The sequence below is a fragment of the Electrona antarctica genome (genome assembly GCF_951216825.1).
Source record: "Electrona antarctica genome assembly, chromosome: 16".
Classification (NCBI taxonomy): domain Eukaryota; kingdom Metazoa; phylum Chordata; class Actinopteri; order Myctophiformes; family Myctophidae; genus Electrona; species Electrona antarctica.
This window is the reverse complement of record NC_136797.1, coordinates 32,114,439-32,128,273: the sequence shown is the minus strand read 5'-3', so window position 1 is coordinate 32,128,273 and position 13,835 is coordinate 32,114,439. Positions and strand designations below refer to the sequence as shown.

The 13,835-nt window shown below is 41.7% G+C and overlaps 1 protein-coding gene across 3 annotated transcripts in view; it reads left to right on the top strand.

Annotated features, from left to right (window-relative positions):
* rgs3a (regulator of G protein signaling 3a) overlaps positions 1–13,835 on the top strand; it is a 227,543-nt gene that overhangs the window by 69,643 nt on the left and 144,065 nt on the right. For all 3 annotated transcript variants that reach the window (XM_079524842.1, XM_079524843.1, XM_079524844.1), the window contains 4 exons: positions 4,258–4,297; positions 4,438–4,748; positions 6,145–6,222; positions 13,325–13,436. In XM_079524842.1, the coding sequence (XP_079380968.1) occupies positions 4,258–4,297; positions 4,438–4,748; positions 6,145–6,222; positions 13,325–13,436 (541 nt within the window). The remainder of the gene's footprint in view (positions 1–4,257; positions 4,298–4,437; positions 4,749–6,144; positions 6,223–13,324; positions 13,437–13,835) is intronic.

Genomic DNA, 13,835 nt, shown 5'->3' with positions numbered 1-13,835 from the left:
ACCCGAGATTCAAGATGGCCGTGGCCATTGACTCATTGTTTGTATACGTTTCTTAAATGCTTTTATCTGAAATTCTAATCCCAGATTCCGATTCTAATCAAACCGAGCTTTCTTTGCAGCCCATTACGGCCCCGTCGCTAATCGCGTTTGTATACGTTTTTTAAATGTTTTATCTCGGATTTTAATCCCAGATTCCGATTCTAATCAAAACAAGCTTTATTTATTTAACACCGATTACGGCCCCGTCGTTAATTGCAGTTACAAGATTTGTTTCGGTTGACTTAGAAATGCAATGATATAGATTTAACATAGGCGTCTTTCACATCCGGTTCACGGACCTCTGGTAATTTTTTTCCCCTTGAATAAGACACGGACGGCACTGGCGAATGAATGAATAAATGAATACGGGGCAGTGAATCTGTTAAAGGGGGTGTAAATGATATGTTTTTTTTAATACATGTTCTATATTATGATAGCAATCATTGCTTGAGTCTTTGTTAAAGGAATGGCCTGTGCTCTCCTCATTTCTCCAGGTCTTTAGTAAACAGAAAATAAATGTTCAAGTCGGGACGCCGATTTTATCCAGTCAGGAGAGGGAGGGGGGGGGGGGAGAGGGAGGGAGAGAGAGAGAGAGAGAGAGAGAGAGAGAGAGAGAGAGAGAGAGAGAGAGAGAGAGAGAGAGAGAGAGAGAGAGAGAGAGAGAGAGAGGAGAGAGAGAGAGAGAGAGTCTTCAGTTTAAATGAATAGTGTTCCACCAATTTTGTCAACCATTATTTATTTATTTGTGTTTAGTTTCATAACTTTCATAATCGACTCCACTCCTTCATCCTGTATGAGTTCAGCAGACCTGTGTTTTCTTTCTCTGTTTACTGAAGAGCTGGAGAGACAAGAATTCCCACACAAATATGTCATTGGCTTCAGCAGGGTTCACAGACCCTAAGCAGTCTTCACAGTTACAGTTACTACAAGGGAGCTGACACATTTTTGTGTGATAAGAATGTTTTTGATTTGTTTATTTATTTATTTTTCACAAAACATAAATGCAAATACACATTAAAACTGTCAACATTGATTCAGTCTGAAGTCTTGAAGGACCCCAAAATTCACCCCAAAATGAACCGGAATCAAAATCGCCTAAGCTAATGTGGCTACCGTCTTTTCATAAGTCATCAGAAGCGTTCATTTTGTAACCGCAAGATAACGACGATTTAGTAATGAGCCCCTAACATCAACGTTCTGTTCAAACACCACAAACCATTTCATTGACGGACCAAAGTTGAGCCGAACGTTCCCTAGCGACGGGGACACTGCTAGACTGAATTAATAAAAGGCTGAATTAATAACATTAAAAAAAACACGTCAAAGACGTCATCGGCAGCGAGCGCCATTGGGGGTGAAAAGGACGTCAAATTGGGGAAAACCCATAGGCAGAAAAACCTGTGGAACACCAAGCTAGTCTCAGATCTCTAACGGTCAACAGACATTAATTAGACAATCCGCAAACTATTTTTTTATTTCCTTTTCTGCTAAGCAACAAGCTATATATGCTTAGATGTTTTCTATTTATATTAGGATAAATTAGCGTTGTCCCTGTGGTGTGATATGTCTTGTTGCGCGTTGACCCACGTTGACCCACGTTGACCCACGTTTACCCTAGTGATTCAACGCATGGAATTCAATGGCCCAAACCACACCAAAGGGTCAAGACGGTTTTAGCGTTAACTCCTTGCAACCGTTTGGACCCAAGGAGTTGCATGGTGACCCTTTGGTGTGGTTAGGGCTTAAAGACTAAACGGAACTGGGGAGGAGGCTCCACTTCCGCTTTATATTTGATGATAGCTTTAATTGCTCCAGACTGTATGACGGAAGCATTTGGAAATTGCGAGAGGCAACAGCATGGCAACGCGAGACTAGATCCTTGGCCTTTAAAAACTTTGAAGACCCCTGCTTTATAGCAATAATTGCTATTTGAATAATAGAGATATATTTATTACACTTATTTGAACAAAATACTTTTCCCTTACACTCCCTAAGTGAAACCAAATAGAAGTGAATCACAACTTATTTCTTATGACAGTCTATGATTCATTGACACTTAAGCTATGTATTACATCCTCCTCTGCAATTTATGCCCAGCCAATAATAGTAGTACAATGCATACATATGAATCATTTGTTTCTCTTAAAGACATAGCAAGCCATATACCACATGTGCCATTTATGGTTTATATATATGATATATGAATTTGGGATTATGCCTATTTATAGGCATAATAAAAAGCATGCTCATTTTAGAAATGATTTAAATTCCTACTTAGGAATACTATAATGCCCAAGAAGGATTACGCAATAACACACTACACCATCTGACATGCTTGGCATGTACTACATGCAGTCACGTCCTGTGACATCATATGTGGGACAAAGGCCTGCATCATAAAAGCACAATAAAGCAAACTCAATGAATGAAAAAAAGACTCTGAGCTCAGTTCCTTAGCTAACAATACTAATAGGTATGCAGTATGATACTAACACACCACTGGCTCCATGAAGCAGAACCTCCAATGTGTGTCATGTATTGTTCCTGCCCAGCGATGCCCTCTCTTAGTGTACTTTTGATTTAGTCACAGAAATAATCTTCTTAAAGCGTTGAAGCTTGAACTATGACAACACAGACTACTAAGATCTTTATAGTGCTTTTCCTCATTTAGTGCAATGCCTCTTTCTTGCTTTCTTGCTTTCTTGCTTTCTTGCTTTCTTACTTTCTTGCTTTCCTTCTTAAATGGATTTAGAGAACAGTTCAGGGTGTGTGTGTGGGTGTGTGTGTGTGTGTGTGTGTGTGTGTGTGTGTGTGTGTGTGTGTGTGTGTGTGTGTGTGTGTGTGTGTGTGTGTGTGTGTGTGTGTGTGTGTGTGTGTGTGTGTGTGTGTGTGTGTGCACGCGTTTGTGTGTGTGTGCATGTGTGCGTGCGTGTTTATCTGAGGTACCTTTCAGAATGTATTGTGCAGTATGAGCAGTGACAAACAGGAAGGGACACTTTTATCAACAAAGATAGAAAGCGATGCACTGACAGATTAAGACTGATGAATCTCTATAGATGCCCCAACCTCAAACAATCAGCGATGGTGTTCTACGGCGGCAGTCCCATGCTGGCGATACAGTACTAACAGGAAGCATATGACTCTCTCACATCCTTCCGGCATAAACAGGGGCTTTAAAACCCCAGTAGAAGACGCCGGGGGGGGGGGGGGGGGGGGGGTAGAACCAACATCTATGTATTTACTGCTACAGCGAGAGAGACAGAGAGAGAGATATATAGAGAGAGGTGGTACTTAGTATATTGTTTGAGTGATACATAAGTAAGTGAGGGAGAGAGTGAATGCAAAAGTAAGATGAATGGCCATGTTTGAGCATGCCTCACTGTACTCATGAGAGAGAGATGGAGAGAGACAGAGAGGGGTTGGTTGTAGGTATGACTAAGACCATCTTGGTGCATTATGCTGTCATAAACTATTTTATATGATCTGCTTTAATGTAACCTATTTTCTTTCTGCTCTCTGTCTCTGTCTGCAGGTTATGCAAACCGTTTAGTCTATAGCTTCCCAGCATGTTCATTCAAGTTCCTACCCCTCTAAGCCCTGTAGATTGTAGTTTGCTCTGACAGATGGCAGCATCCATGCCTCTAAGTAGAGTAGAACTAACAAACTAAAACTAGAAAAGACATGGGCCTGGAAACCAGAGAGAACGTTCTGTTAGAATCAGCTTATGGCCCACATGCACACGTCTCATGCACGTCAAACGCACAAGGTGCACACACGCACGCACAATAGAACAATAAGGGTTTGTGGGCAAACACATCTAACAAAAGATACAGGGCAAAGACCTCCTTGAACAATTTCATGTGAAGAAATATGTGGTTGTTCTTTAACAAACTGACACTTGCGTCACGTGTCAACTGCTACATATTTATTTTAAAGTAAAAGATACAGTCGATACCAACATATATGTCTGTGTGCAGTCAGTGGTACTGTAGCTTATCTCTGCTCTGCTCCTAGCAGCACCGTAATGATTGTGCATTAATATCTACCGGTACTTGTTGAAGCTGGTTGCAGATTTTTCACTTCATTCATTGTGTTCACATGGAATGTGTCAGCGATTTGATGAACCTGGGGATTGCATTCTAATGTGGCTAGAGTAAATATTTACCTGTGCAGCAGCAGTGGCCATATATTCATATTCATTATTTTCCTGCTTTCCAGATCTTGAGGCCTGTCTACCAAGATAACCAGGGCACACTATGTAAGATATATTTTCAGTAGTTCTTAGTCAGTGCTTTTTATAAATGCTATGGTTAGGTGTTCGGTAAATATATTCAAAAATACTATTTCCTCTGGTGCTTCCTCCTTTAAATGTCACCTCTTTCTCATCCTCCTCTTCAGCTGCCAGGTTGTATCCTAGTAATCGACAAACCACGGTACCACAGCAGGCGCAGGGTGGTGCTGGTGCCTTTCCTGGGGGTGGTGGTGGTCTCGCCAACCGTACTGCCTTTCTACGACGCTCTGCCAACTCTAAGACAGCAAAGACCTCTGGCACCACCACCACAAATGCCAGCCCGCCCAGCTATCAAACGCAGAATGCCAACTTTGCCAACTATCAGAACTGCACTATTGTTCGCTCGCACACACCTCACGCCAACTATGGCTACGTCAAAGTAGCCCCCAAGATACTTATCTTCCCTATATTTGTTCAGGTAAGCAATTACATGTGTTTGTGTTTGTGTGTGTCTGTATTTATAATTCTAGTTTGAGAATATTTCTTAGTCTCAGTATGTAGAGAGAAATACATTGATCATGTATATACTGTAATTTACAATAAATGCACCTACTCTCTGTACGTACGCCTGTACGCCACGTAACTCGAGAACCGTTCGCCACACTGACTTCAAATTCGACATGCGTTCCACACCACCACAGTGAGTGCAGTGCCTAGTGAGCTGGACCTAGGGAGCCTGTTACATTTCCAGGCTCTGCAAGCCCAGCCTACACCTGCCGAATTCCCCACACCTGCCATTTGATTACTATAAGGTCTTCTGTGTGTCGCAAGCTCGCAATTCATTTTCAATGGGAGTCACATGGTTTGATGCCACATGGGGGGGAGGAGGGCGAGAAGACAGCCATGCAACAAGGTTGTGGCATCAACCCACGTGACTTCCATTGGAAATGCATTGAGGGCTGTGCGACACACAGAAGACACAACCTTGTTGCATGGCTGTCTTCTGCCCTCCCCCCATGCAACAAGGTTTGTGGCATCAAACCATGTGACTCCCATTGGAAATGCATTGCGAGCTGTGCGACACACAGAAGACACAGGACTCAAGTGTGTCTTGCGTGTGCAGGTGTGAATGAGGCCTTAGTTAACACTACCGGTGCTGCTGCCGAGGGGAACCAGTCAGTCCACTTTTCACAGTCGGTTTGCACTCTTCACACATTTTCCACAGACATTTACCACTGCACACCACCGATGCCCGCATATCATCAGCAGCAGCCCTTACGTATTGTCTAAGCCAAACTATTGATTGTTGACACACGCGTGCGTGCACGCACACACACACACACACACACACACACACACACACACACACACACACACACACAAATGAAATGGCCCTCTCACACACTCAAGTCATCGAGAGGAAGTGGTTTCCACCCCCTGCTATAGTTCCTCTTGTCATGTTGAGACCCTACTGTCACAGCTAGCTGACAATCTTTATACTTTCATCTGTGATGACTGGAAACTTTTCGTTCTCTATCACCTTTCGTTCTCTATCAGAATAAGCGGATTTAGCAACCGACATGGAATTGGTACTGTAACCTTGCATTTACAGTATAGACCTACTGTATTTATTGCTTTAATACGTTATTATTTTGATTTATAAGTAACAGTTTGACTTAAGCATAAGGTAATTTAAGTGATCGGGCTCTGCTCTGCTGATCAAATGTATCAGTTTACTGCCAACTAGTTTATAGAGGTTATATCTCAATTAATTTCCAGGGAATACAAATCCACACATATCTGTGAGTGGTAGTATGGTTTTGACTTTTGGGGATGTGTAATGTGACTGTGTAATCTTCTTTTTTTATGTTCAGCCTCTGGATCTGTGCAGCCGAACGCTGATCCTATCCGAAGAGATGATACTGCATGAGAGCAAGCACCACTCCCTCAAGGTAAACCACACGGATCAGTTGTTCTCAAAGTAACTTTTCTCATTTCCAAGGACCCTCACACAACTCTGCGAGCGTACAATGGAACCAAATAGACAAAATGCATGCATTTGCATGCTCTCAGAGTTACAGACCTGCGAGGGGCCTTTTTTGGAATCCTGTCAAGGAACTCTAAGAGCTCCCGGACCCCACTTTGAGAACCTCACGGTCACGGACAGAAAGATAGCTGTTTATCTTATGTGCTCTATGTGCGTTCACTCTTTTTGGTTCATGATCACAATGAGTGTGTGTATAGTTATACTATACTATACTAAATAGCAATAGCTATTTTGGGCAAGGAACATCATTTCGCAGCGAAGTATGAATTGTAATATAAAGTAATGTGTGCTGTATAATGTCTGCTGTCGTCAACTTTTCAGTGCTATGCCAAGAGCTCTCTTATTATTAATATTTAATTTAATTATAATGTATTTGACGTTCTGCATGTTGCATTCCTCCCCCTGCTCTCCACTTATTCAATGTTCCAAAGGCTGCATCTGGAGAAAAACAAAACTATCTCCTAGACGTACGTCTCTTATGTTTGTTTTTGCAGACTCTAAAGACGGAAATGCAAACAACACGTATAGTCTGACATTTGGGCTAAAAGGATCCTATGTATTAAATTCATCAACATAGCATAAAAAATTACACAAATACAATATTATCAACAAATATAAAACACTATATGTACATTGTAGAAATGGGGAGAGATGTAGTGAATGCCTTTCTATGGGAGAGGTGAGTTTACCTCCCCTTTGGCCTGGATGTATACATTTTGAAGTTGTGAAATGGCATAAAGGCCTGCTGGGGCCTTTACAGCCCCAGGGCGTAGCTCCTGAAGCTCCTGATTTTTTTAGAAGCTCTCGTTCTAACAAAATAGAACAAATCTATGTTGGCCTGTGCTAACTATTGCTACTGCCATTTAGTGGTGGATGAGTTAATATGGGACTTCTACAAAGTATCTGTTCTTCTACAGTATCTGTATTGAAGTATTTATTTAAGTGAAGCATGCTGTGAGTATTCTCCCATCACTGCAGTTGTATTGGTCATTACATCAAGGAATCATTATGAAACCAGCTCCATATACTCAATGGCTGCTTTGCAGATACAGTATGACTTTTATGTTTCCCATAATCCGTCTCTCATTTTCCTCTCTGTGTCTTTAAACCCTCATCATCATACTGTATCATTTCTTGTAATTCCCCATTAGCTAAAATGCCACTCTGACTGTGGTATAATCATAATGGTTTCATTAGCCGGAGGAAATCTCCACAGTTTGTGCCTGGTGACAATAAACAGGCCAGCATTTTTGCATATTCTTGGAGAATCTGTCAGCATATTAGTGAGGATTATGTTATGTATTAAAGAGAGCACAGTCACATTTTGGGGGGATATTACACAGACGGTTCTTAAACACAACTTTGTTTGGTACTTACCAGTTATTCTTACATTGTTAAAGATACTGTTAAGTTGAAGACGGCTCAAAACCACTTGAGCCAAAATCTTCAAAAAGTACAATGTCAAAAATAGCAGACCTACAAGCCTATAGCATGGGTCATAGCACAAGCTATACATTTCTCTTAAAACAAAGTATAACACACTTTGTTTTACGACAAATTGCAAAAATAGCTTGTGGTACGACACATACTGTAGGCTTGTAGATCTGCTATTATTGCTTTTGTCTTGACGTTTTACCTTTTTTTTGAAGTTTTTCATCTATAATGACATGCCCAACATATAGGGATCCCAGGGTTGATGAGGTCATAGGAAGCCATGGTAGTTTTGTTCTGTCTGCTTGATGCTCATTAGCCTACAAACCCCACGTCACCACAGACAGCTTCTATCCATGGCTTGTACCATTTACAGAATGTCCTTATTTCTTGACCTTACTGGGTGTTGATACACTTTCATACATGATGCAGTGTACAGGTTTAGTACAGTACATCAGTGGTACATGTGGGCAGGGTCCCACTGGTGGCCCGTAAGGATATTACACATGGTCCCCCAAATAATTGTATGCTTCACAGCCACAGAGCCAGAGTAGATTGCTAAACAGCTATTTCCCCTGGACAGCCAGACTTATGAACGAACAAGCCAGGAAGAAGAAAAAACACCTTGAAAAACACCAATACTCTTTTTGAGTGGTGTAAACCACTCCTACAACTGGCTTTTGTGTGCAGAAAAAAATGAGCATGGTTGCTATGTTCAAAATAATTTCTGACGTAATTAAATCACACCCGGGTGAACTGGATGACCGTAGCAACCATGCTCATTTTTTCTGCACAAAAAAAGCCAGTTGTGAAATCACATCCGGGTGTGATTTCATTACGTCAGACATTACGTCAGACCACAGCTGATCATGCTATATAAAACCTTACACCACTCAGTTCACACGGGTGTGATTTTTGTTGTATGTTTGTTATTATAAACAAAATTATTATATTAATACGAGGTTAAATTAGGGCACTTATGTATACATATCAGCATATATATATATTATAATATACAACTGTTTCAGCCCCAAAATCTTGTTCAGTAATCCTTCCTCAGTAAGATGAATTGGGACACTTCAACCATGCCTTAGATGTGTATGGCACAAAGGTGAACAGGTTTTGGAAACATATACCGGTACATGTTTTGCAGGTTTTATACTATGGGAATTATTTGGAATAAGGGAAGCATGCCAATTTGGCAAGTCATTGTGATAATGTTGTCCAAAGGAAGTGTGTGATGGATATGTGTAAGTTTGTGCGCGTGTTGGTGTGTGTGTGTGTGTGTGTGTGTGTGTGTGTGTGTGTGTGTGTGTGTGTGTGTGTGTGTGTGTGTGTGTGTGTGTGTGTGTGTGTGTGTGTGTGTGTGTGTGTGTGTGTGTGTGTGTGTGTGTGTGTGTGTGTGTGTGTAGAGTTATGTGGACCACATGTCCCCACAATTATAGTAGAATTTGAAAAACAGACTTTGCGAGGAAATGTTCCCGGTTCTCACAAGATAAATGTTTTATTTTGTTTTTGTTTTTTTTACCATTTGGGGCATTTAGTGGTTAGGTTTATGGGTTTGGGTTGAGGTTTTGCCTGAATTATGTGTAGTTTGCATGCTACTGTCGTGAACAAGAAATAGACAATCTACAAGCGATCGAAGCACGATTCGTTGTGAGATTGTAGATCGCCTATTTTCAGCTTCGGGGTTAGGCTTAAAATGGCAGTAAAACAAATGGCATTCATAAGATCAGTGTAGTAAAATGTTGCTGTCCTCACAAGTATAATAGTAATACTTAATACTTAAGTGTGTGTGCGTGTGCGTGTGTGTGTGTGTGTGCGTGTGCGTGTGCGTGTGCGTGTGCGTGTGCGTGTGCGTGTGCGTGTGTGTGTGTGTGAGTGTGAGTGTGTGTGTAACTTTGTGTGCGCGCGCGTGTGCGTGCGTGCGTGTGTGACTGTGTGTACTTTGGCAAGGGTATGAAAGAGGAAGGGTATGTTTATGGTCATGGGGAGGTGCCATTTGGATGGAGGTCGGGAATTTTATCTAACATACTCCCACCCACACACACACACACACACACACACACACACACACACACACACACACACACACACACACACACACAGCCCCCACAGTTGACGTACAGATAGCTTGTTCATGCCCAGTGCAAGCCTGGCATGACGGAAGCCAATCATTTTATTGGCACAGTAGATGAGGGGCAAACAAACGACAAGCACGTGAAGCCCAAACTACTCGCAACTCCTTCATCTTCTTGATTCTCATCACAGATTAATCTACAGCCTCTATCATTGCTGTTTCAAGAAGGGTGGAAAGAGACCTGGAACAGGTCATATGTCAATATTATGAGCAGTGTGAAATATACAGTGTACAACTGTACATATGGTGCATGATATATATACACTGTACTGTGATGATGTGAGTGGTTAAAAATAGTGGTGGAATGACACAGTTAAATAGCAGCAGATGTAAATTATTAACAGATATGGACATACGGTGTGTGGTTTAAACTTTAAAGGAAATGTCATTAATTAGGCAGTTGAAAGGCAGCAGGTATAGGATTAGGATACGATAAACCTTTTATTGATCCCATGAAGGAAATTCAGCTGACATGAAATTACAACAGTCAAACCCAAACATCTAATGCAAGCAGCAAAAGATACTGTAGTTATAATGGTTAGCAGGATTACTAGGACGAAGACAATTAGGGCTGTCACGATTCAATCTACCTATTGTGTATTGAATCTCACAATACGATTCAATACACAATATTGGGCTCACAATATCAATACGATATTATTACTATTATTTATTTGTATGAACATTGCCCATCATCTTCAGTTGTGGAATTTGAGTTATTAATACATGTAAAATAAAAATTATAAACTTACTTTATTAAGCTTTAGACACAAACAGATTATGTGAGTGACAAGTGAAGTAACTTCCCACCTAACTGTAAGATACATTGTTTCATTGACAACTATAGACACTAAAAAATTATAAAGGTCCCTGCACACTGCTGCCTTTTTCTGATTTTTAGCTGCATTTTTGCGCAGTTTTCCGAAAAACGTGTCTTATCTAGTCTGCTAGTAAGTATGCTATTATGTACGTATGCTACTGTATTAGATGCTTTCTTAGATTAGATGTAGGCCAATTTGACTGCGGAAACATCGCTTTGATGCATGTACCTCATAGAGAAACTCCTCGCCCTTGAATTTGATCGAAGACATGATGATTACTGTGATGATCATAGTAAGCTTCCATTTCAATATCACAGACAATACAGTAAGAACTCTTGAAGCTTTCACCAGCAAAAATAATAATAATTGAGTGTGAGTATAAGGTTATATGCAGTTCAATTTCAGCATAGCTGCACTAGTAAGACCAAATATTTTCGAGACCCATCTTGGTTCTGCATCAATGTCTTGCCCTTTACATGATGGGTCAGAGACACGCATGCACAGACGTCCTTGAATCAAGACAAGTAGAGACAAATACTCTTTGTTTACTTCCTCTTACATGGGGAATGGTCCCTTTCAAAATGCTCAGTGTACCTATTCAGACCAATCCCGCTGTGCACCATGCATTTCAGAGTGCACCGCCAGTCTGAATGGTATGCTAATTCTGGCCTCTCCAGCTCGGGTCAACGATAAAACAAGATAAATATTGAACAGGCAGTGTTTGTAGGTTGTCAGCCCCCGGGCTGCGGGAGGCGGAGGGTGGGGTGGTGTGGGTGGGTGGGTGGATGGATGTGGTAGGGCCTCTATTCACTAGGTCTACATGGGGTGTTTTTAATGAGCAATCTGTGTTGTTCCAGCTTTTACTGTTAGTTCACTGGGGATTCACTGGACTGCCCTCGGTGCAAACACATCCTTGCTAGCGTTGAAAAGCAAACACAAGACGCAGACACGCACAGAATGACATGCACACACGCGCGCGCACGCACACACACAAAACACATACCGGTATACACATGTGGATAATTTCTTTCTTTCTCTTTGCATAATTTACAATTAAGTGAACCGAAATGAGCAGCTAAGTCACGAAGATGACTCGAGTATAGGAACATTTTTGACAAAATACACTGGTCTGTCAGCCCATTTCCTGTGAGAAATACACCCTATGACCCCTATGATCACCATGCGCACGCACGCACGCACGCACGCACGCACGCACGCACGCACGCACGCACGCACGCACGCACGCACGCGCACACAGGCAGGCTAAATCTTAAAGGTGCTCTCTATTATCTCATCCTGCACCAGGTCACCATGGCAAAAGAACAAAGCGTATGAAGACTCTGTCCGTCCACAACATATTCTATGATGCGTGCAAGCCCTGTATGCCTAATGTGCGTGTGTGCACTGACTCGGATATATAATTGCTACGCTAGCGCTATGTGCATAGTCAGTCCTTCTCTGTCTTCATTTCCTCTTTGTTTCTTTGCTCTTTCTCCCTCTTTGTATTTGGTCTTTTACATTCAAAATGCTTCTGTCGCTCTCACAGTACAGACAACATGAAACGATGGCAAATCAGAGTACCAAACAGTGCAACAGCTTGAATGTACTACAAAGGCTCTCTCTCCGTTCTCTATTATGTTCACCCCTTTATGTACATACCCAGAACAACTCTACTGTTACAATAGAGTAGTATAGTCATATCTGCATATTGAACTTCATTGTTTACGATTACATTTATTGTAGGCCAGCCATTCAAACTGAACATGCACAGATGGTCATGTTTGCAGTGCGGTTCTCAAAGTGAGGTCCGGGCGCTCTGGGTTTTCAGGGGGTCACCAGCAAAGTTGGTTAATATAGGCTAGCATCAGATTTAAAACAAATCTGGACAAATAGTAAAATGTGTGAATATGAATATGCATGAAACATTTTAACAATGCAATTCTTGTATGGGGGTCCCTGGCACAAATGATTTCCAGATGGGGGTCCGTGGCCAAATACATAATTATTGATTTGGGGGGTGCTTGACATGGAAACGTTTGAGAAGCTCTGCTTTAAATGGGCCAGTAAGACATAGGTCCACCTGGCAAACTCTGTCAAAGGCAGGAGGCAGTAATTCATTGGCAGGTAGGAAGGAATGCAGTAGATGTTTCATCTCTGTGTTGTTAGTTGGTTAAAGAACAAGAAAGAGCTTTGCACAGAACTCGGTCTACTTTGGAGTTGTCATGCAGAGGGATAGCATTCACATTGTATTATCATTACGGCACAGGCTGCCAGGTGAGACATTATTTGTCTTTGTGACTCTTTACTTTGCTGTTGATACAATGAGACATTTATAGTAAACTATGGTCCAGAGGTATGCATTTGTCTGTCTGTCTGTCTGTCTGTCTGTCTGTCTGTCTGTCTGTCTGTCTGTCTGTCTGTCTGTCTGTCTGTCTGTCTGTCTGTCTGTCTGTCTGTCTGTCTGTCTGTCTGTCTGTCTGTGTCTCTCTCTCTCTCTCTCTGTGTCTCTCTCTCTCTGTGTCTCTCTCTCTCTGTGTCTCTCTCTCTCTGTCTCTCTCTCCCCTTTCACCGTTCCTCTCCCTATGTTTATCTCACCATGTCTCCTCCTGCTGTAGGTGACAGTGTTTGTCTACACTGACCTGCTTCTGGTGACCAGAGAAGACGAGCCAGGCAGGTGCAACGTCCTCCAGAGCCCCCTGTACCTTCAGCAGCTGCGACTCCAAGATGGTATGTGTAAACATAGGACTCATTTTGCTTTCACATCAATCTGGGAACCCATTCGGTAAAAAAAAGAAACAGGAAGTCTGTTGGGCTCCTCGCCTTTCTTAGTCCTCTTCCTTCCGGGTGCTTCTGTGTTTATTCCTACTAACAACACTGCGTGGGTTTAGTGGAGTGGGCTTATTAGTGGACCACAGTGGAAACAAGCCCTAGGCTTTCATGTGTATATCCACCACATTGATGTTTTTATAGTGTTGTCCTTTTTATGAATTGTCAATACATTATCCAATCAATCAAAGTTTGTAGGTCAGCTATTTTCAATTTTTTTATTTTTTTTATTTAACCTTTATTTAACCAGTAAAAACACATTGAGACTGCGTCTCTTTAAAAAGGTTAAAAGGCTTCAAA